General features: G+C 32.9%; 1 protein-coding gene across 4 annotated transcripts in view; it reads left to right on the plus strand.

Moving 5' to 3' along the window:
- PCLO (piccolo presynaptic cytomatrix protein) overlaps nt 1-23,432 on the plus strand; it is a 421,109-nt gene that overhangs the window by 274,840 nt on the left and 122,837 nt on the right. For all 4 annotated transcript variants that reach the window (XM_073238908.1, XM_073238910.1, XM_073238909.1 and 1 more), the window contains exons 7-9: nt 3,250-5,437; nt 10,531-10,667; nt 16,124-16,214. In XM_073238908.1, coding sequence (XP_073095009.1) covers nt 3,250-5,437; nt 10,531-10,667; nt 16,124-16,214 — 2,416 coding nt within the window. The remainder of the gene's footprint in view (nt 1-3,249; nt 5,438-10,530; nt 10,668-16,123; nt 16,215-23,432) is intronic.

Here is a 23,432-nt window from a genome sequence, read left to right on the forward strand (position 1 = left end):
TTTTCTAAGCAATTACATTATTTTGTTTTGATTATCTGTTTTGGCACTCTCATTTTACATTATTCTGATTGGATTAGAATAAAATACCCAGTTTGGAAGTCATATATGGTCTTGAAATTCAGTTCTTTTTAAATTATAAGTTGGCAAGATATCACTTCAAATTTTCTATTGTATTTCTGTCTTTCCCCTGGGATAATAACCTAATCTAGATTCCTGTTTCAGCTCACTCCTTAGACAAACCAGTAATGGAAGAATAAATATTATCCTCCTTTTACATATAAGAGAACCAAGGCCCAGGGAGTTTAAACAACTTGCTAATGATCTCATAAAAGGCAGAGCCAGGACTAAAACTCTGTGTAGTCTCCCTGAGAGACTAAGCTTCAATGATCATGTTACACTTCCTCTAATTTGAGAGGAATATAGATGGCTGAGACCTTAACAAGTCTCCAACTTTGTGACTCCTTCTCTAGTCAGAGTAAAAGCTATTTTATCACCAAATAGAGAACAGCAAAACTATTTCCACTTCTGGGAAGACTGAGTGGTCAGCTAGGCTAAATAAATATCTAGCTTCTACCAATTAGCTTTCTCACTTGCTTCCATGACTCATACTCATGGCACACAAAATATGAATTAATATGTCCATTGAATCATTAAATATTTGCAACCCTGGAGGACAATTAAAAATTGCTAACACATGGACTGCTTTTTTAACCTGTGACTTTATATTTAAAAATTTTTTAGTTTAAGCCTATTATCTCAACTGAGAACTGTAAGCTATTAAACAGAAATTAGGGGAAAATTGCATACAGGTATGAGCAATAAATAATATAAACTAATATCAATTTCCATTCACTTTACTAACCATTACTCTTGATGAAATATGTAGTCTTCTTGTGGGTCTTCATAATTTTTCATATGATATCATGTATACTGTCATTCCACTCACTGAATTCTGGGATATTTCACTTCTTAATTTAGAACCTTTAAAAATAGTCACAAAAAGTTCTTACTTTACCCTTTCATTTCTTCATCTTTTCATTCAACAAATATGTGCATCCATTTAATGCATGCCTTTAATATTTTTTAAATTAATTTTTAAAATGTATGTGTCATCCCAGAAATTTCTTTTCTCTATTTACTCCATTCCATAGTTACCTTCACTGTTGTGTGCTTTTTCTCTGCTAGAATCGCATTTAGTGTTGCATTCATTGGGGGGTATTTTTAACCTCTTTTGGTTGGAAGAACTCTTACTTTGAAATGTGTTCATATTATGCAGTGCTATACCACCTTAAGGGTACACAAAGATCCATTTGTCAAATCATTTCTCAACCGTAATCATGTAGTATAGGTGAACATTTTTAATTTCAAAATTCTCACATGACTACCAAATCTACCATATGTTCAAGTCAAGGAGAAAAAATGGTAGCTAATTTCAGTATCCTATTGAGCACCATTTATATTCAGAAACTGAAAAGGTTATTGTGGAAAAATATTTAAAATATGTCTCAGTATTTGGGGAAATTAAGAAAATTATTATAACATTTCCATTTTTATTTTATTACTGTTTCATTAAGGTCAGTTGATATTAAAAAGTATGATGTGTTCATTTTTAAGAAGACTTGTAATTTAAATTTATCAAAAATCCATAGTTTTCTGTAGAAATAGTAGATTTTGCAAGGAAATAATATGTACTGGGTACCTACAATCTGTACCAAATATTTTACACAGTTGCCTCATATGATCTTCATAACAATTCTATAATTTAATTGTGAGTATTAAATAAAATGAAAAGAAGTGACAGTGAAAGAGAATAAATAATGTGCCAAACAGCAACTTTTGGGAGCTCTGATTCCCTATAATCCTTGAGATTTCTCTTTGAGGAAGAACAAGCTACAATTTCAAAATCACTCTCCCATATTTCATACTCACAACATTTATTCATTGTGGGTTTGCATCCAAATATTTTAAATTTCAGAAATATATATAAACCTCAATTGATCTTTAGGATATTGCTTTTGACTATGCTTTCTATTAAAGAAACAATTAGTGAGGGTAAATAAAGGTAGCAGAAAATTAAGACAGAAAGCAGATTAAAAAAAAAACACCAAGGAAATTAATTTGAAAATAATAGGTAGACAGTGAAAACAAAGGGTCTTGGACTAGTATAATCTAATTAATTAGACATAATTCTCATGTACTTTCCATTATTTGGATTACTATAAAGAAAAGAAAAAAAAAGCAGTTTGCAAAGCATATGCAACTGGAAGGTGGAAGACCAAAGATCTAGTGATAAATATGCTACTAAATGCTTGGGTAACTTTGAGTTTGTCATTTTATTTTAAGTATAAGTAGTCAAAATGATCTCTCATGGGCCCTGATATCTCATGATATTCTGAAATTGTGTGATTCTCAAGACCAGTGGTTCTTAGAATGCAAGTTTATGACAAAGTAGCCAAGTGAAGTTGAAACAACTCACTAATGATACTTTATCTGCTTTAAACAATATATACATATATATATATATATAGGTGGGTTTTTATTGCACCAGTTCCTTTTACTTCATGTAGAAGTTGCTAATGCATTAAGAAGTAACTAAAATTACTAAAGAATAATGAAGTTGAAAGAAAATATGAGCCAAATAGTCACACAAAATATGACCCAAAATAAAGATTAAATGGGAAAGTAGTTCATATTTTTCTTTTGGAGGAAAAAAAAGACATTAGAGAATTAGAGGATCTCACTTAAACATATTTCATAATTGGAATAGGAATGATCGCCACTTCAGGGGGTACAAGTAGGATTGGGAAGATAGAAGCAAATGATTGAACTTAACAGTAAATGAGCATCTTTGACAAACGTAACTTATATTTTAGATAATACAAATGCCCTGGGAATACATTCAGTAAATTATCTTATGTGTATTAAATAGATGGAAAATGAGTTTTTGGAGTTCTCCTGAGAGACTAACTGAAATAGAAGCCCTGCCTCTCAATGAGTTTTGTGTTTGATTTCAAAACTCACTTTTAATGTTATGAAAGTTATAATAATAAATAAGCAATTTGCCAAGAAAGGAAAAATTGTTTTTCAGTTAATTATATTTGTGACTAATACTTGAAATGGTATATAGAATTTTTATTTTATTATGCTATCAAAGCTGAAACATGAAATCATTTTATTTAAATGTAAATCACAAAGCATTTTATATTTTTTTCCCTTGATAATAAAGTACTGTATTTTGTTTGCTTATAGACAAAAGGTTCCCAAACCATGACACCCTCTGGCTCCCAGAAAAAAGTTAAGAGAACCCTGCCAAACCCACCTCCTGAGGAGACCAGTGCCGGAGCCCAGGCTGCATACAGCACTGTGGGCACGGTTTCCAGGAGAAGGATCTGCAGAACCAACACTATGGCACGGGCCAAGATTCTCCAGGATATAGACAGAGAGCTTGATCTTGTGGAGAGGGAATCTGCAAAACTTAGAAAGAAACAAGCCGAACTTGATGAGGAAGAAAAGGAGATCGATGCCAAGTTAAGGTACCTGGAAATGGGAATTAACAGGAGGAAAGAGGCATTATTAAAGGAGCGAGAGAAGAGGGAGCGAGCCTACCTCCAGGGTGTAGCCGAAGATCGGGATTACATGTCTGACAGTGAGGTGAGCAGCACCAGACCAGCCCGAATGGAAAGTCAGCATGGCGTGGAGCGCCCAAGAACGGCCCCCCAAACAGAATTCAGCCAGTTTATACCACCACAGACCCAAACAGAATCTCAACTCGTTCCTCCAACGAGTCCTTATACACAATACCAATACTCTTCCCCTGCTCTTCCTACACAGGCACCCACCCCGTACACCCAACAATCCCATTTTCAGCAACAAACATTATACCATCAGCAAGTTTCACCTTATCAGACTCAGCCGTCATTCCAAGCTGTGGCAACAATGTCCTTCACTCCTCAAGCTCAACCTACACCAGCCCCACAACCATCTTATCAGCTACCATCACAGATGATGGTGATACAACAAAAGCCACGTCAAACCACACTGTATTTGGAGCCCAAGATAACTTCAAACTATGAGGTGATTCACAACCAACCGCTGATGATAGCGCCTGTTTCTACTGATAATACATACGCTGTTTCCCATCTTGGTAGTAAGTACAATAGCTTAGACTTGAGAATAGGATTGGAGGAAAGAAGTAGCATGGCGAGCAGCCCCATATCCAGCATATCAGCAGATTCTTTCTATGCAGATATTGACCATCACACTCCACGAAACTATGTCCTAATCGATGACATTGGGGAGATTACCAAAGGAACAGCAGCATTAAGCACTGCATTTAGCCTTCATGAGAAAGATCTATCAAAAACAGACCGTCTCCTTAGAACCACTGAAACACGTAGGTCTCAAGAGGTGACAGATTTTCTAGCACCTTTGCAGACTTCCTCCAGATTACATAGTTATGTAAAAGCAGAGGACGATCCAATGGAAGATCCTTATGAGTTAAAGCTCCTGAAACATCAGATTAAACAAGAATTCCGTAGAGGAGCAGAGAGCTTAGATCACCTGGCTGGTCTTTCTCATTATTACCATGCCGATACCAGCTACAGACATTTCCCAAAATCTGAAAAGTACAGCATCAGTAGGCTCACACTGGAGAAACAGGCAGCAAAGCAGCTGCCAGCAGCCATCCTGTACCAAAAGCAGTCAAAGCATAAGAAATCACTAATGGACCCTAAAATGTCAAAATTTTCCCCTATTCAAGAAAGTAGAGACCTTGAACCTGATTATTCGACCTACATGACTTCTAGCACTTCATCTATTGGTGGCATTTCCTCCAGAGCAAGGCTTCTTCAAGATGATATCACTTTTGGCCTTAGGAAAAATATTACAGACCAGCAGAAATTTATGGGGTCTTCTCTTGGTTCAGGACTGGGCACATTAGGAAATACCCTACGGTCGGCTCTGCAGGATGAAGCAGATAAGCCGTACGGTAGTGGCAGCAGGTCCAGACCGTCTTCCAGACCTTCTTCTGTCTATGGGCTTGATTTATCAATTAAAAGAGATTCTTCCAGCTCTTCCCTAAGACTGAAAGCTCAAGAGGCTGAAGCTCTAGATGTTTCCTTCAGTCATGCATCACCTTCTGGCAGAACTAAGCCTACCAGCTTGCCAATTAGCCAGAGTAGGGGAAGAATACCAATTGTGGCCCAGAATTCTGAAGAAGAGAGTCCACTCAGTCCTGTTGGCCAGCCAATGGGGATGGCCAGGGCTGCAGCTGGACCCCTTCCACCAATATCTGCAGACACCAGGGATCAGTTTGGATCAAGTCACTCATTGCCTGAAGTTCAGCAACACATGAGAGAGGAATCACGGACTCGAGGCTATGACCGTGACATAGCGTTCATCATGGATGACTTCCAACATGCCATGTCAGACAGTGAAGGTAAATTGGGCCTCAAACTACCTTGTTACTCTCAAAACTCAAACTCTTATTTTTCTGCATGTTTAATTTTCCTTCTTCAAGGACATATTCTACTTTTCTTGGTGCGTCTTTTGCATGTTTGCCTCAATTTTATTTCTTGTAAATGGAAATTTTATCTTGTGTATAGATGTTGTAGCATGCTTTTATTTCCTTCTTTTTAGTTTATTCTTTTATTGTTGTTTCTTGAGTGCTTGATTTGTCTGGTGTCCACTTTTCCGAAACCATTATCAAATAAATGTGTCAATAAAATATGGTCATCCTTTAACTACATAGTTGAGAAGTTTTTCATTGTATGTTTCTTTATTTTTTAAAATGCATTTTTAAGGTAATTGGTCAGTGTCTTTCACTTGGGGAAATTATTAAGGTTTGGAGACATTATTATTCTGCTAGACTTTGTAATAGAAAATTATTTGTCACTTTTGTGAGATCAGTGTTCATTAATTCAAAGAATGTTATCTTTTTGAGAACTTTCAGATAGTTCCCTGATACTAGTATAATGTAGAATTTTATAATCCTCCTTACAAAAGTTCATATTTCATCTCTCTATTATGAATGCAATAATTGACAGTCTATTTATTTTATATTATATACTAGAAAGCTTAGCACTAAATATGATATGACACTTATAATCTTACTAGTCTGTATGAAATACTCTTCAGGTTTATTGAAAATGCACATGCTACTTTTGTGAGTTTACTTACTTGGAGTTCAGACCCTCCTGGTGCACCCATTCAGCCTTTTCCTTGACTTTGCTTTTTGCATCATCCCAATTTTTTACTCTAAATTGTTTGCTAGTTTTTCATTTTGAATAAGTGTATTAAGACAAATATACACTTTAAAAACTGGCTTATGGTATTTGTTTGTTTAATCACATGGAACCATAAGGATTTTGAAAAATTGTCTATTCCAAGTCTGTTTTGAAGAAAGGGAAGAGAGATACGAGGATGTAAAGAGTCGTATTTCTGCCTGGAAGACTCATGACTTAGGGTTCTTCCCCCGCCCAACCCCTGCCGTGGTTTACATTTGAATGTAGGTGTGGTTTGAGTCCTGGAAATAAAATCTGTTTGATCAAGTAAGAGCATTATTAATTCATGCCTTTGGAGACTGCAAAGCACTAAGCTTCCTCAAACATCTCCCCTTTTAAATTTAGTATTTTCCCTGATGACTCAGAGGAAAATGTGTTTCCATGAAAAAAGATTTTCCTTCTGCTTCTGTATGTAGACACCAATATGATTTTAGAAGTTGAAATCTAGATTTGAACAAGACTAAAGTAATTACTGGATCTGAAGGAGGACAAACTGCCTTTCCTAGTGAAATTCCAACAAACTAATCACTTTCTGACCGGTTTTCTTCTCTACAGGCTATTGGATTGACCATTTTTATTGATAATTAGTCAATAAATAAAACACTGTGTATTTTTTTATTTAGCCACTTGTTGGAATGACCCTACATGGTTCGACAAAAGTTATGATATTATGTAGAAAAAGTCTTTCTTTTTTTCTTTTTTACTTTCTTCACAATCCACATTTTACACACATTTTATACATATAAAATGATGGCTGCAGAAGAATAAATAGGCACTTCAACAATCCTATCAGTGAAATAACAAAAACTCTAACAGGTTTATGGCATAACTAAAGGCTGTTCTGCGCATGATGAGCATACATTTGAAGAGAATTTGACAAATCCATTTATTCATCACACATTTATTGTCATCATGGTGCATGACACACAACTCTTTCTAGATATTTAGAATATCTAAATGTGGCATTTATTTACATGCAGTCATATAAAAATAACCCAATATTTTATTCATCATATGTTTGGAAGATATGTACTTACAATCATCAAGTACTATGTGAAAAAAAATTTTTTTTTTGGTAAAGTAAATGAAGACACATGCAGCAGACAAAATTATGAAGTATAAAGATGGTAACAAAGAAGTAAGTCAAATGAAATTTAGATGAAATTAAACTAAAATATTTAAAAATTAAGCTGATGAGAAATTTAGTCATAAAAATGTTGATACATAATCAGACAAAAGACAACTATAAAAAATTAAATTACATATGTAATATGTGTGTGAATTGTAGTGATTATCTTTAAAAGGTGTATGTTTTAAAGTGTTATGTATGTTCTTTGCTTTTATATCACCTAAACATATTACTTTCTTCAGGTGAGCAATGGCCTACTTTCCTTTTGAGATCTTGGATTCCTTGTGTAAGGGAAAAAGTGGAAATTCTTTTTCCCAGTCATATAACTCATTTTGGAACTCAGTAAATATTAAGGATTTTTAAAAATTATTTTTGCCAAATACATGCTATCTCTGTATCTGAATGTTACTAAGAAAAATTTGAAAAGTATAACATTCCAACAAGTTATTTAGTTTCATGTAGACAAAGCAATTTATTTCAAATTGTTGTGTACTTTTTATAAATTCAGTTAAACTCTAGGTTATAGACTATAAGATGTTTTTCAAATATGTTCTACATAACTCTAGGTTTTTTTGAAATAGGTTACTTGAGAGTAAGTCTAGGTCAGCAAAATTTACATTGCTTAATATTTATAGCCATCAGCTATGTGCATGAATGGTTGACGGTAAATACAGAGCAGGAAGCCTTTCCTCTGGAGCAGATTGGAGGGGAACTAAGGCAGAAACAGCCAAGTTATAGTTCTTTCTCCAACCACAAATATTTTGTTGAAAACATTCTTTCAAAGTATACTCTATGCAAAAAAAAAAAAAACTTCAGATTTTGTAAAAATTTCAACAATATTTTATACAGAATAGAATTAAGCTATTCATGTAACTGTTGCCTGTGAATCATGGTAGACCCAAAAATAGCTTACTCATATTTTACATTTAAGAATTCAAAAAAAATTATCAGTTTTAAAAAAAGGGGATGTTAATCTTCAGCAAATCATTTAAACTAATTTGGGAAATGTTATTAGTATAAAATTTAATTTTTAAAGTAAAGATCTACCATGGCAAATAAGACAAGTACAATTATAAACAATTAGCATTTATGTACCACTTGCTATAAATGATAGACAGAATCCAATATAAAAGCAGTTTCATCGATTTTGTTTGCTGTTGGTTAATCTATATATTCCTATCCAAAGCATGGTAGAAATCCTTAGTTACATACAGAATTATTATAAGAAGTAAGAGGCAAAGTGTAATCAGAAATGGAAATAAATTGACAAAATTTAAATCAGGTTGAGATTCTGCCTTATTTGTGTACATACAACCAAGGAAACATGTTTTAAAAGATTGTATTTCAAAAGTAATTAGCAGTTACATATTCAAGTAAAATCTTGTATATATACATTATCCAAGATATTCATTTATTAAAATCAGTATAGATTTTTTCTTTTTGTGAGGAATATATGATAAAGATATATCAGAAGTAAGATAAAATAAGTTAGTGTTGTTAGGAATAATCTAGTAAGTTTTTAGAGACTCATGATTAGATAATGGATTTGTTTTGTAGTTACTTATCAAATTTCTACTGAATTAAATATGTTTTCATAAATTTAGGCACTTGGTGTCATGTTAAAACTATGAAAAAACATAATAAGTGTCAAGAAAATCTATTACTGAGGTTCAAGGGACAAATTAATATTTATTTTAAAAAGGAATATGTGAGCCTTGCCCTCAAGCAGCTTAGAATCTAATAGAGGAGTTCAGACAAGCACATACACATGACAAACCAGGTATGTACCACTGTATTTCCTCAAATCTAAGACCGACTAAATTGTGACACATCATCTACCATTCCATATTTACTGGTGACAATGATGTGGTTAATAAGCAGCACTGACCCAGATTGCAATAGGCCTAGAGGTGAGTCATGGTGTACAGCTGTGGGATTGCCAGCCCTGCCAATAAAGAAGTAATGGAAATTGCCTGGGGAAAAAGTCGTGGGAGAAAGTTTTGGTAAGAGAAGGCAGTCTGGGATGTAGACAGAAAAAGAAAACTAAAATGAGATAGAGAAGAACTCAGGAGGTTGGCACTGCAGGCACTGGAGTTTCAAGAAAGCAGAAATTGACAGCATTATCAACAAATCTGTCAGAATGAGCAGAGCTGCTCCATCTGCCATTTAGGAACAACAATCTATTTCCAAGGACTATTAGGAATTTTTTTTTTACAAACAATAAAACTTCATATAAAGTCAAAGTCTGTATATTAAGTAAAGTAGGAATTTTGGTTGCTAATAGCTTTAGAAACTCTTGTAATGAACTGAGTGGGATGAAAAAATTAAATAGTAATGATGTACTTGAATAGGGTTGCATTTTCAAAAAAGTATTTTAAGACGTCAAGTTTTGTCACTTCATAAGTACAAAAAGCCACCAGTCAACTCTTCAAATTCCTAAATAACAGAAAATCATTGTTTAATATTTATTAAGAAATTCTAAATGATATATTTTAATATCAGGCACCCAGGTGGTATGGTATGCTTGTTCCTAGCAATAATACCTGGGATATTCTTAACAATCAACATTGTTGTCATTTATTTATGAATGTCATAGAAATGTCATGTTTTAAAAAATATTTAATGCTTAAAGCCAGCAGCCACATATTGGTACTGGTTTAACAGTGGGAAAGTAACAGAATCATCTGTACTCAAAAAAGTACATTTTCCTTAGCTATGGTGGGTGGTACATAGTGGAGAAAGGTGAGGAGATGGGAACCAAGGGACTGAGGTGGATTAAAATGACTTCTGAGAAATATTCATTTGTTCATTTCTTTATTCAATTACTATCTAAATTTCTCTTTTTTCCCTCCTGATTTGAAATTTTTCTTTTATTTACTTCTTTTTTTTTTTTTTTGTTCTGAGAAGTTGCCCAAGTATCTAGGTCATTTATTATAGGTTATTCCATGGTACAAAATTTTCAACATAATGAATGATTTTTCTCATCCCTTTGGGCATTGTGTTTGAAATGCATGAGTGGTTAACAAGCCTGGAGCATGTTGGTTCTTCAGAATATCTACTTCCCCCCGTCATCCGTATTAGTTGGGGTTGCAATGTTTGATATTTCCTTGGTCTCCAAAGCCTATCACCTGCGTCGTGAAGAAACAGATTGGTTTGACAAACCCAGGGAGTCTCGTTTGGATAATGGACATGGTCTGGATAGAAAACTACCAGAAAGATTGGTCCACTCTAGACCACTCAGTCAACATCAAGAGCAAGTAAGTGAATTATTGAACAATCTCTCTTAGATTTATCCCCCCAACACAGACACACACACACACACAAAACACAGCCAATTCAGGTTAGCATGGTCTCAGTTATTCTAAAATGCATGTGACTTTTGTCAATAAAGTTCACAATGACTTTATTTTCAGGAACATAAAGTAGTTAGTGCCTTCCTTCACCAGGCATGACTTCTCAACCCTGTAGCACAGCTGTGAATGTTTCTACCAGGCAATTTAAGTGGCTCATTCCTCCAACAGATAATTAAGTTTGTACAACATACCCAGCACTGCTGTACAAGGAGAATGCATGAAATTCCTGAAGAGCTTATAGAATACTGGGTAAAATGGACTTGGATAGTTTAAGATACATGAGGAGATCAACAGTTGGATAAACTGAGGGAGATTTCCCTGGTCAGCCATGCAGCCGTAAATCAATAGCCTTAACAGATCAGATATTTGCAGATGATGTACTCATACTCATTAAAACACCCACAAAAAAGATAGTTGACTAATATTTAATGTACATTAACTCCTAAATCATCCTGTGTTGGCTAGTAATTTGTTGATATAGATGACCTAATGCTTTGAACAATGAAGATGAACCATGAGTGATTATAATTTCAATATTTGTCACTTTAAGATGTAAAGGAAAAAAACACACATATAAGTACTGTCTAAAAGATAATATTTATACTCTTAGATGTGATTTATTTCTAAACAGTTTCAGTTTTCATGGACCAATTTCTAGCTGTTGAATAGAATTTCCTTTTCTCAGGATTTTGTTCTGTTTTTCTGTATGCTGTCATTTTCTAGATCTTGGGATTCTTCTCTAGATATTGTAAATACTCTGTTTATTTTTTGATATCTTTAGTAAGTTTTTGGTTTAGGGTGGGTTTACCTCTATAAAATATCAGTATACTTCCTTTTCTTTGTATTTCACCTTAATGTCTCAGACTACTGAATTATACTTTTATTAGCTTATCTTGTTATTCTTAAAATTGCATTAGTAGTTTATTTCAATTTATCAAATTTCAATCTCATCAAATAGATTTGGCTGGAGAATGAGAAAAACGAATGAAATTCTGAACATGTTTTAAAATGTAAATTTACCTCTTTTTATTAACAATTACTAAAAAATTTTTCAGCTGAAAATAACTTCCTTGAATATATTTTATTATTAGAATTCTCTCTATATTGACTTACTTTTATATCTTACCTCATTTGTTTCTTTGAAGTTTAACATTTCCAAAACCTAGATAGAGCCAGTGAAAATACAGACCCTGTAAAAAAATCTCAATAAGATTAAATACATAATTTCAGAGTTAAAAAATAGCAATTTCCGTATTTATTTCCTGACACTACTAATTCCATGGATACTCAGGTTAGTCTTGTTCAACTAATTTATCCAAATAATACTTTTTGATGATACATTTTAAAGCAATCTGTGTCCACCTCAAAAAAAATGTTTTCTAAAATCCTATTATTTTATATGTACATGAAACATTAAAAGCCCTAATGACATTTTTGTTCCTAATCTTCTGTTACTAAATCAACAGATTTATGGTTTTGATCCAGAGCATATAGTGCATTATGTTTAAAAATATATACTTATAGACCAATATAATGCCAAAATTATACAGAGAGGGTATATTTAAAGTCATTTAATGTATTTCTTGCCATTTTTCATAAAGAAGACAATGTAAGTATCCTCATTAGGTTTATATGTAGGTGAATGTAATAAAGTAATGTCTATTTTCTAGCTAATGGTTATTTTTGTATTTTTATAATTTTTTCATTTTTATTTTTATATCTAACATACAAACAAAACACTGTATATCCAGTTTTGGAAACTGCAAATATATAGATTTATAAACTAGTTATAAAATGAACAGCCAAATAACCACAACACAGACCAAGAAAAAGGAATATTGCCTGCCCTCAGAAGCCCCAATGTGCCCCTTCCAGATTGTAATCCTCAATGTCCCCCAAAAAGATAACAAATATGTTGATTTTGTGACAGTAATTTCTGTTTTTCTTTATAGTTTTTTCTAAGTAGAAACTACATAGAAGACAACATATGCTTTGATTACATTTATATGAAGTTCAAAATTCATGGTTTTTGCATTAATATTTATCTTCGTTGTTTCCTGCATAAACTCATTATAACTACATTTTGGTCTGGAGAGAATAGCAATATAGCATTCTCATTTTATTCACCTCTTTGCATCTGTAATCATAAAAAGGTGATATAGAGCTCTTGGTACCAATAAACCCAGATGCTTTTATTTGAAAATTTATGCATAACAGGAATTTATGCTCATAAAATTCTCTGAAGGCAAAAATAATAAAACCGAATTGACTAATGAATGCAAAACTAATTTATCTGCTTTTAGAAATACCTTATGTAAAACATACATTAGAGTCAAAAAATCCTAAATGTTTTATTAGACTCAAAATCATATTAACTATAAAAATAACCCTCATGCAAATCTGTATTTGTTTCCTTTCAGATACATATATGTTATATGCAAATATATATATACATATATGTCTGTGGAAACTCAACTCTTGCTTTGTAAATTGAATAGCTCACCAGGCCTCTTTAAAAAAAATTTTCCCCAGTTATTTCATCTTTAAATAGGGCTAATAACCCTCCCATGGTAGGTGTAAAGGTCAACACTTCTTGACCAGTACAGAATGCCTCCACTGTTCACGCTAACGCCCACACCTTCTGCAAAGCCCCATCCCTGACACCACCAGCGCCTCCCTACAAATCTGGGACAAGTGTCCTTCCTTTGTGCTCAGGTACTGCATGCATCATGTCCCGGTGAGCTCCTAAAGAGAAGAGTCTCCCTCTTCATCCACACCAGATATACCTCAAGTGTTAGCACAATGCTTGCATCCCCCAGAAGGGCACTGTCTATGCATGGTATTTGAGTGAAGAAAAGGATGCCTATCTGTGTAAAAGATAGCCTAACACAAAAGTTTATTATTTCAGAAGTATGAAGATTGAATTCATGAAAATAAATCCTTTTGAAATACTTGTAGGTAGGGAAGAGGAAGAATCCCTTTTCTAGGAGACATAAAGGTGGTAGTTCTGCCAGTGCAGAAGCACCAGATGACAGAGGCAGCGGAGGCCAGCCTCTGGATGAGAGGTCAGGGTGCTGTTGGCAGCAGTCCCGCCCTCTGGCCTCATCCACGCACTCCTTGGGCAGAAGTGCCTGCTCTGAAACCCCTTTGCCACAAACTCAACATTTGTCTACAAGGGTTAGGAAAAAGCCAAGATCCAGCTATGTGGGAGATGGATGACTGCTTTCTACAGACTCTTGGTCACATTGATCATAATTATAGCAGTTTAATGTTTTCAATTTGCTAAGTGAATTCATGAAGCTGGTTGTAGGCAAGCTCTGAAACTACGGAGACTCTTTGAGATGCCCTTACCATTTACAAAAATAATGATTACCGTCCCTTCTACTAATGTCATCATAGGTACAAATCAAAAGGCAATACTGGCCAGCTTATAAAACTGGTGAGAAATTTGAGAGACTCTACTGTTGTAGTTTGTGCAGTAGGTCGACCACGAGATTACATCAACTTCTCCCTGGTCTGGGGAATTGGAAAGAATAGCAAAAGACAAAGTTCTGTTTTCTTAGTGTATCTTTGGCCAAGTGGAAAAAAAGGGACTTTTTCAAATTAAATGATGTATGAAAGTCATAGATATTTGAAGTAACATTGAAAGAATATCCACCAATTTTAATTATCTATAATGCCAGAGTAAAGTTTTATATACAATAGTTGTAGAATTTTCAATACACATGGTTTAACTTTTAGTAAAAAAGATCTGTAAATGCAGATCAGGGGAGGAAGGAGAAGACTAGGAGAGAAGAATGAGAAAATATGAAAGCAGAAGAAGTAAGGAGGGGGTAGAGAAATTAAAAGGGGAGAGAAAAAGAAGGGAAAACAACAAGCAAAAGAGGGAGAAAGAAGGAGAAATAAGAAAGAAGGAAAACATTGTTATAAACAAGATTTTCAGTGACTTACAAATGTAGCATTGGTATGCATGATCTATAGGTTGACAAACTCTACTGACCATAATATTTTTATAATCTTGGAAACAATATTTTTTATTTTTTACTTTTCAGTATTCACATTATGTCTGGATCAACAGGATTATGATATTTTGGGGGGGTATTTATGTTCATCAGAAACCTGACTAAACTTATTCTTCCCAGAAGAGAATAAAAGCTAAAGGATATAATTTAAACTTGCCCTTTTTTCCATACATATTTTACTTTTAACATGTAGAATTCTAACAGCTTCACAGCTGACTTTACAAAAGCACATTAAAACCACACAGGTATTTAAGGAATCTTTCTTCACAAAATGTACATCTCTTTGATTCTAAATTCTGTTTAATGTTTTGGTTTAGAATTCTCACATACTTCTTAAATCTGTTCTGAAATGGGTAGTGTTGAATGTCTCCACTTAACTTACTTTCATTTGTAATTTTAGTCAAAATTTTTCCTAAGGTGCTGCAATTACAAGATTCCATTCTAATAAAGTCCTGTTGATATAGATACAATGAAATATTCCACTATTTCTGTCTCTCATTTCATCGGTTTGTTATAAATGCAAGGTCTATGTAATGTAATGCACAAGTTTGCATTCACTACTTTACTTTTGTTTCAGAAATCTCATTTCTCATATTCAAGTCTCAATAATGAGAATTGAAATCACAGATTTGCAACAATAGTTTAAGTGTTTCTTCTTTTTCCAGAAGGAATATCAACAGTAAATGAGAATGCCATCAAGAACACAATTCTGAATACAAAGAAGGCTTCACAAAGTATTAGAATGAGCACTTTATTTATTTGTACAGAATTAGCCTCAGCATCCAGTGTACATTGAAACTTCTAGTAGGTGTGTTCAGCAAAAGCACGATCCTGCAATAAACTTAAAGCAAGACAAATAAAAGTAATCCTATTCTAGTGATAGAGATGTGGAGTATGAGGATCTTCTCTGGCTTTTCTCCCTTCGTATCACTTAATTGCTAGGAAAATTAAAAATACCTTTCCATTTCTAGGCCATCTGAAGCAAAATCAGCAGCTGTCAGTTTTTCATATATGTTCTCTGTCCACTGTCATCACTGTTTATGCTGTGATGCAGTAACATACATCCTTTAGAACCTATTACATGTGCTTATTAATTTCCTGAACACAACAAATCAGTTTGCAAGAGAAATTGCTTATAAATATGAAGACCGTAGAGTGCAGAAACAGATAATATAATTATATAGTGCAAGATGCTTAAGGTGTGATCATTTGACAATCTTAATTTATTTTGATTTTCATTGATTCAACGTGTTTTTTTAAAAAAAACAAGTCTAATTATGTATGTTGGATTTTAAGTATCTTTAACATTGATTTTTCACTTCATCACATGTATGTCAGATTTTACAGATGAATGGAAAGACCGTGCACTACATCTTTCCTCATGCAAGGATAAAAATAACAAGAGACTCTAAGGATCACACAGTTTCAGGTAAAGGAAATCAAATAACCTAGTCCTTTTTATTTTAATGCTGTGTTGAGATATGTATTTGGTTCTCAGTTTAGATGACTCATTAACTTTTAGAGAACTTTTTTGTATAAAAATTATTTTGGAAACTATCAAAAGTAAGCTATACATTGAACATGAAAGACTGCAATTGCATGATTGTTAATATGACAAATTGCTTGATGGTGCATATTTAGATCATTCTTTAACTGCATTTTTAAAAATGTACATGGCAGTACAGTGCTCCATAATTATTGCTCTATTGAGTAATATGGTTACTGATTTTAGGACTTTAGACCATTCTTACACAGGAAGTAAAAAACTATATTGGATTCTTCTAGGAAATACATTTCCCTGTACCTTGTCAATTGTACATTATCACTTAAGCGGAATTTTTGTTTGTATGTTTGTTTGTGTCCTTCTGTAAACCAAAGCTTATGACTGAATTTTAAAACTCTTTTATTTTGAAATAATTTTGGACCCTCCTAAAATAACTCTGTTTTGGAAAGGTAATGGGATTTTTATATTGTAAGTCACAACTTCTATTATTTAAATCTGGAGAACAAAATATACATTTTGTCAAAGTTAATTTTTAAAATATGAATAATACCTATATTCTCACTCAGCTGTATTCTTTGGTTCATAGACACTGTATATCAACAGAAAATCTTCATAAATATACATGCAGATGTATGGATATATGTATAGGTAGTGTATCTAACATAGTATGTGTCCTGGAGGGTTTTTTTTTTCAATGTCTGATATGAAAAAAGAACAAAAAGAGGTCCTTGTTTTTTTTCAGAGACTTGTTATTGTTCTGTACAGATTTTAGACTATGGAGTATGTGAATGTGGAACAGGCTTTGCTTTGAGCAATTTTCCTCTCTTTATTTTCATAGACAGTGAATTGATTAGGAATCTAATTTTGTTTTCCTTTTAAGATTGGATAATTTTTCTTCTGCCAGAAACAGATAACTCAACCTTTCATAGTTTTATTGCAGGCAGACTATATTTTAAGTACTGATGAAAATTCCAGGGGTGAATCTTAAAATCCAGAGGTTCTTTTTTGTAGAAATAATTACTTGCTACAAACTATTTCAATTCCCTGCAGCTCATAAAGCAAAATAACAGTAATTTCTAGCAATGCCAAATTAATTTTCTAAGGGCATACAACATAAATCTTCAAACTGTTTTTACAAAATCATCAGGACTCTATATCAATGTACCTATTTTCTAGCTGTTTTATTGTTTTTATATAATAGTATAGTAATTATTCCCTCAACCTTATTATTTATCTTTTAGAACTCATTATTTTAATTTGTTTTCTTCTACTACAATTGGGAAAAGATTTTTTAAATGTAGGAGTAATGAATTTCTTGTTTTAAATATTATACTCTGAGAACTAAAGTCAGTTTTCCCTTTATATAAATTTTGCAGAATGAGAAAAGATTATTGTTTTAAACAATAAATGTACTAGGAGTATACTGTATCATCTTTCTGTTCCTTTTCTTTTTCCATTTGCCTAAAATAATAATAGAAGTATTTTTCCCATAATATTTGCCATGCCTTGATTAGTGCTGCATATATTTTCCATGTATCCTTGAGTAGCATAATCTCATACTAAATTAAATATTTTGAAACTATTTGTATTATTTTTAAAGAAGTCCTCAGTGTCTTAAAGGGATTTAAGTATATGTATATGCTAGGCTAGAGCCAAAGATGAAAATCTTTGGCAAACAGAGTCTGGAAGTTCTAACCTAGTGGCAGGCAAACACTGTCATAGAGCATTTGCACCCCTGGCTAATATCTGTCATTTGCTGCTCAATCAGAAGTTTGACTGACTTGGTGATACTCAGCATTTACTGTTATATTTAGCTGTAATTACCATTCTTATGTTAACATTTTAAATAATAATTAAAAGTATTTATTTTAGAAATGCATACTAAAAGATTTAGATGAAATAATATGTTGCCTGGAATTTGCTGTAAAATTAGCTGTGTGGAGAATGGTGGAAAAATAGATGAAACAGAATTGACCATGGTTTGATAATTATTGGAGCTGTAGGATTAACCACAATGAGATATAGTCTTGTCACTCCTCTTTTATATGTATGAAATTTTCTATAATAGGAATAATTTTTAATTCTTGTGTGTTTTTCATGTTCAGAAGAAAAGAACAATGTCCAGTAGCTTCATTCAATAGTGAAAAAGCTATCTAAGTTAATTTTTCTGCCTTTGTAAAACATGATGAGGATGTAAGTAAGCAAGGGTTGAGTGAAGAAGGAAATATATATCTGTTCTCCCATGCAGAGAAACAGATGGTCATTAGTGAATTTTCATTTTAGATGTATTAACTATTGAGAGTAGAAATACTGCCTGTTATTTATAGTATTTTAATAAACCATTCTAACTGGGTATAGCATTAAAATACTTTATTAGAATTGTGTAAATTAATCATACCTAATAAAAAACATATTTTTATTTATTGGAAGCAAAAATAATTTCAAAACAGGAGACAGGAATAGAAAGTGGCTTTTTATTGTTTTTCCTGTATGGTTCTCAAGGTATGAGCAGGGAACCTTCATGGTTTCAAGATTCTTTCAGGGGGTCCACGAAGTCAAAACTATTTTCATAGTAATACTAAGGCAACATTTGCCTTTGCACTGTCATTTTCTTGTAAATATACAGTGGAGGTGTTCAGAAGTTACACAATGTGTGACATCACCACAGATTATATACAGAGCAGATGCAAGAATTCAGCTGTCTTCTGTTTAGCTCAATATTAAGCAGATTTGCAATAATGTAAAAATTAAAGAGTACATATGGCTCACTAAAACCAAAATATTTGAGAACCACTGATAAAAGGATATTTATAGAGGTTAAAAAAGGTACAAGTAAGCTTTTTCCTTTCTATAAACAACTTATCCATCAATATATTTTATAATTTTTTATAACTCATAATGGATACACTTGAAATTTTTTATTCATTAATACTTACTCATTGAACATCCCTGGTTTGATTTACATTGTGTTGGTCACTAAGTGAATAGCATGAATGGAACAAAGTCCCTGATCTCCAAATGTAACAGATCTCTTTATGTTTTGGTGATATATGCAGAGAGAAGCACATGCATACAATCTTCTGATAAATGGCCCATACTTTTTAAAAAATAGATCTTTTAACTTTTAATTGTAAACTTCAAAGATGTAATTATAAGTGCTGTAAAGCTGTATAATGGTTTTGAAAGTCTTTATTCAACCAAGCACAAGAACAATGGAAAGAATAGGTAATGAGTTTTGCAATGATAAAGACCTGAGTTAGAATCCAACTTGCTTTATCCATTTACTTAAATTTAGAGAGTAAGTTTGCTCATCTGTAAAATAAGACCAATTCGATGTATCTCACGTAATTACAAGTGAATGTAGTCCAAAATCTTGTAATGTTATTTCCCCTTCTCTTAGAGAGGAATGATCAGAAAAAAGAACAAAATGTAATGCTCAAGAAATGAGCCTTTCTTTTTTATTTAGAACTCCATCTTATGGCTTCAGAAACACAGCTGTTTGAAAGAAGCCAAAGAAATTCTTCTGATTTCAAAAAAGATATTTGCTTATGTATATTTCCATAATGGACTGGGTGCATCTGCAAGGCTAGAAAGACTAATTAGCAAATGTTATAGTCAATAACATTAAAAATGTTTAGGTTCAAAAGATAGCAGTGGCTTCTGTGGAAATAGTGGCTCTTTTTCTACTACTCATTAGTCACCTGTCTTTAAGGACTTTTAGAAATGGGGAAAATATAACAGATCTCAGTGGATCTGAGTTAATGGCAATACCACATGTAGATAGCTCTTTATTTATTATTATTTTAACTGCTTTAATGGAATGTAATTTCCATACCATAAGTGTACATATTATAAGTGTACAAATCAATGACTTTTAATAATTCATGGAGTTGTGCAACCATCAACACCACCTTGTTTTAGAATATTTCAATCATTGTGAAAAGTTCTCTTCCAGCAATATCCACTTCTAAGACTCCTCTCTCAGCCAATGGGAGATTTCTTTCTGTCTCTGTTTGCCTCTTGTGGGCCTTTCATATAAATCGTACTATAGATAGTACGCCATTTTGGTGTCTGGCTCCTTTTACTTACCAACATTTTTGAGGTTTTTACTGTAGCACATATCAGTAGTTGCTCTTTTATTGGTAAGTAGTAGCTGTTGTTTAGATAGTCTATCTGCTGGGTTTATCCACTGGGTTTTTCCCACTTTGTTGTTTGGATAGTCTACATTGGTTTATCCACTGGGTTTTTCCCACTTTTTAAAATATTTGCATTAATGTTTTAGTTTGGGCATTTGATATTTTTTAATGTTTTCTAGAAGTGGAATTGTCAGACTGCCTCATAAGTCTAACTATTTAGGAAACTGCCACATAGTTTTCCAAGGTGATTGTACCGCATTACATCTTGCCAGTGGTGCCCAGGGGTTTCCACATCCTCCGTGTCATGGCAAACACTTGGTGATGTCTGTCATTGACAACACTTGGTGATGTGTGTCTTTTTGGGGTGGGTGTGGATGATATCTTGTTTTCACTTACATTTTCCTAATAATTTATGATAATGATAGTATATTTTCAGATGGTATAAGCAATACATTTGTCTTTGATGAAATATCTATTTCTCCCATTATTTATTTGGGTAGTCTCACTGAATTATTAGTTCCTTATATTTCCAGTACAAGCCCTTTATAAAATATATAATGTGCGTGTATTTCCTTCTAGTCTGTGTCTTGTTTTTTTTAATTTCTTGTAGGTTTTTTTCAATATAAACTATCACCATACAAAGATATTACAGTATTATTGACTATATTCTCTATACTGTGCTTCTCATCCCCATGACTTATTTATAATTAGAAGTCTACACCTTGTAGGGTTTATTTTAAAAGAAAAGTTTTACATTTTAATGGAATCCAATTTATCTATTTTTTCTTTAAGGATCATCCTGCTCTTGATAGCATATAAGAACTATCCCAATGTCGTAAAGATTTTTCTCTTATGTTCTATACCAGAAGTTTTATACATTTAGGTCTATGATCTAAGTTGTGTTGGTTTTTATATGTGGTAAAATTCCTTCACTGATTTGCCTTGACATCTTTGTCAAAAATCAATATACCATTAATACAAGAATTTATTTCTGTAGCCTCAGGTTTGTTCTATTTTACTCTGCCTAAATGGTATTTCACCAGTACTGTACGCTCTTGCTTACTATAGTTTTATATTAAATTTTGAAATCTGGAAGTTTAACTCTTCAAAGTTTTTGTTTTTCAAAAAATGTTTGGCTATTCTAGATCCTTTTCGTTTCCATATAATTTTACTATCACCCTGCTGGGATTATGATAAGGGTTGTGTTGAAATTTCAGTTTGAAGAGGATTGCTATCTTAACAACACTGAGTCTTCCAGTGCATGAACATCTAGTATCTTCATTTTCTTAAGTCTCCTTTAATTTCTTTCAGTAAAGTTTTATAGTTTTCAGTATACAAGATTAGCAAGATTAGCATTTTAGTATACAAGATTAGCTCAGTGTCGCCAAAATTATTCTATTCTTTTTGTTGCTATTATGAATGGACTTATTTTCTTAATTTCAATTTCCAATTCTTCATTGCCATTTTTCCAGAATTACAATTTATTTTTGTTTACTGACTTTTTAGTTTATAATCTTGCTAATGTTTGTAGTTACAGTACTTTTTTGTGGAATCCTTAGGATTTTCTACATGCAAGATCATGTTATGTGCAAATAAAGACAGTTTTATTTCTTCTATTTCAACAACAAAAGGTTTTTTCTTCTCTTTCTTGGACTTGCTGTCCAATGTTGGAGAGGGTAATGAAAGCAGAAATCCTTGTTTTTTTCCTAAACAATGTTGGTGAGTAGTTGTGAAAATGCAGGAACTCTACCCTAACCCTGCTGCAGAAGTCCTTTCTCTCCTCCCCTTCTTTAATACTCACTGGAAGGCACTTTGTGTGGTGGGGTGGATGGCCAGGGAGAGGGGGTTGGCCTAAATTCTTAAAAAAACTGAGAAATGATTAAAAACACCTTTAAAAGCTGACAGTAGGTAGGCAGACTTTATATTTTCTTCTGTTAATCAATTGAGATCTCAAATACTAGCATTATGTGAAAGTATTGAGTGAATTGTGTTTTCATATTTGGAGGAGAGAGGAAGTTTACATACATATATACAGAGCGAATGAACACTCATACTCATTCTGATTTATATCTGGGTACATTTTTTTAGTGAAATTATTACATTTGTGATGATGGCCTAATTTACATAAGTTGATCAGTCATTATATTAGCCCAGTATGCAACAAAAGAAATTATATGTACAAAATCCTAAGAAAACATGAGAAGTGTATGTAAATATGTTAGGGATTGAATATATAACAATAATTATATTATTTGCTTTGCACATGCAAGTTTTCTATTTGCTTCTGAAATAATTTGAAAGCATAATTATTTCCATCAAATACTAACATCATTCTTCTCTTTTTTTTCTTATGAGTGTTTATATAATGAAAATCCATAAACTTCAAATAGAAGTGATTTAGATAGATGTCTGTATTCAGAATCTAGGTAGAATATTCTAGATAGTAAAAATAGTTTTATTCTTCTTATCCAATATGTCTCAGGTATAATGTGATCATCTGATAAGAAAAAAAAAAGCCTTCATCTTCTACCTCATAAAAATATTGGAAACATAATTTAGTCATCTTCTATAACTGTTAAATCCATTTTAAAATTTTTCAGATAATAGAGAATTACAGAAATGGGTACAGAAAACTGTATATTAAAAATTAGAATGTGTCACAAACTATGGTACATATATGTACATATACAATTTTTGTTCTGCATCTCATTTGCTCAAAGAATCTTATTGGTTGAGCCTAGAAAACACATCCTTCCCCATTTGCTCATGATTATTTTCATCTCTTTGTTCCCCATTAGAGACCTTAAAGGCAAACCTTCCATCTAATTCTCAGCTGCTGGTAGCCAAATGGCTAGATGTATATACTAATCTCAACCTCTTCTTTGTATGTACACACAAAATGAGTGTGTGTGTGTGTGTGTGTGTGTAGATAGCTAGAAAACATACATACATACATAAATCCCCTGTAAAGTATGATAATGTGAAGTATGAAAAAAATTAGTATATA

The sequence above is a fragment of the Manis javanica genome, chromosome 6 (genome assembly GCF_040802235.1).
Source record: "Manis javanica isolate MJ-LG chromosome 6, MJ_LKY, whole genome shotgun sequence".
Lineage (NCBI taxonomy): Eukaryota > Metazoa > Chordata > Mammalia > Pholidota > Manidae > Manis > Manis javanica.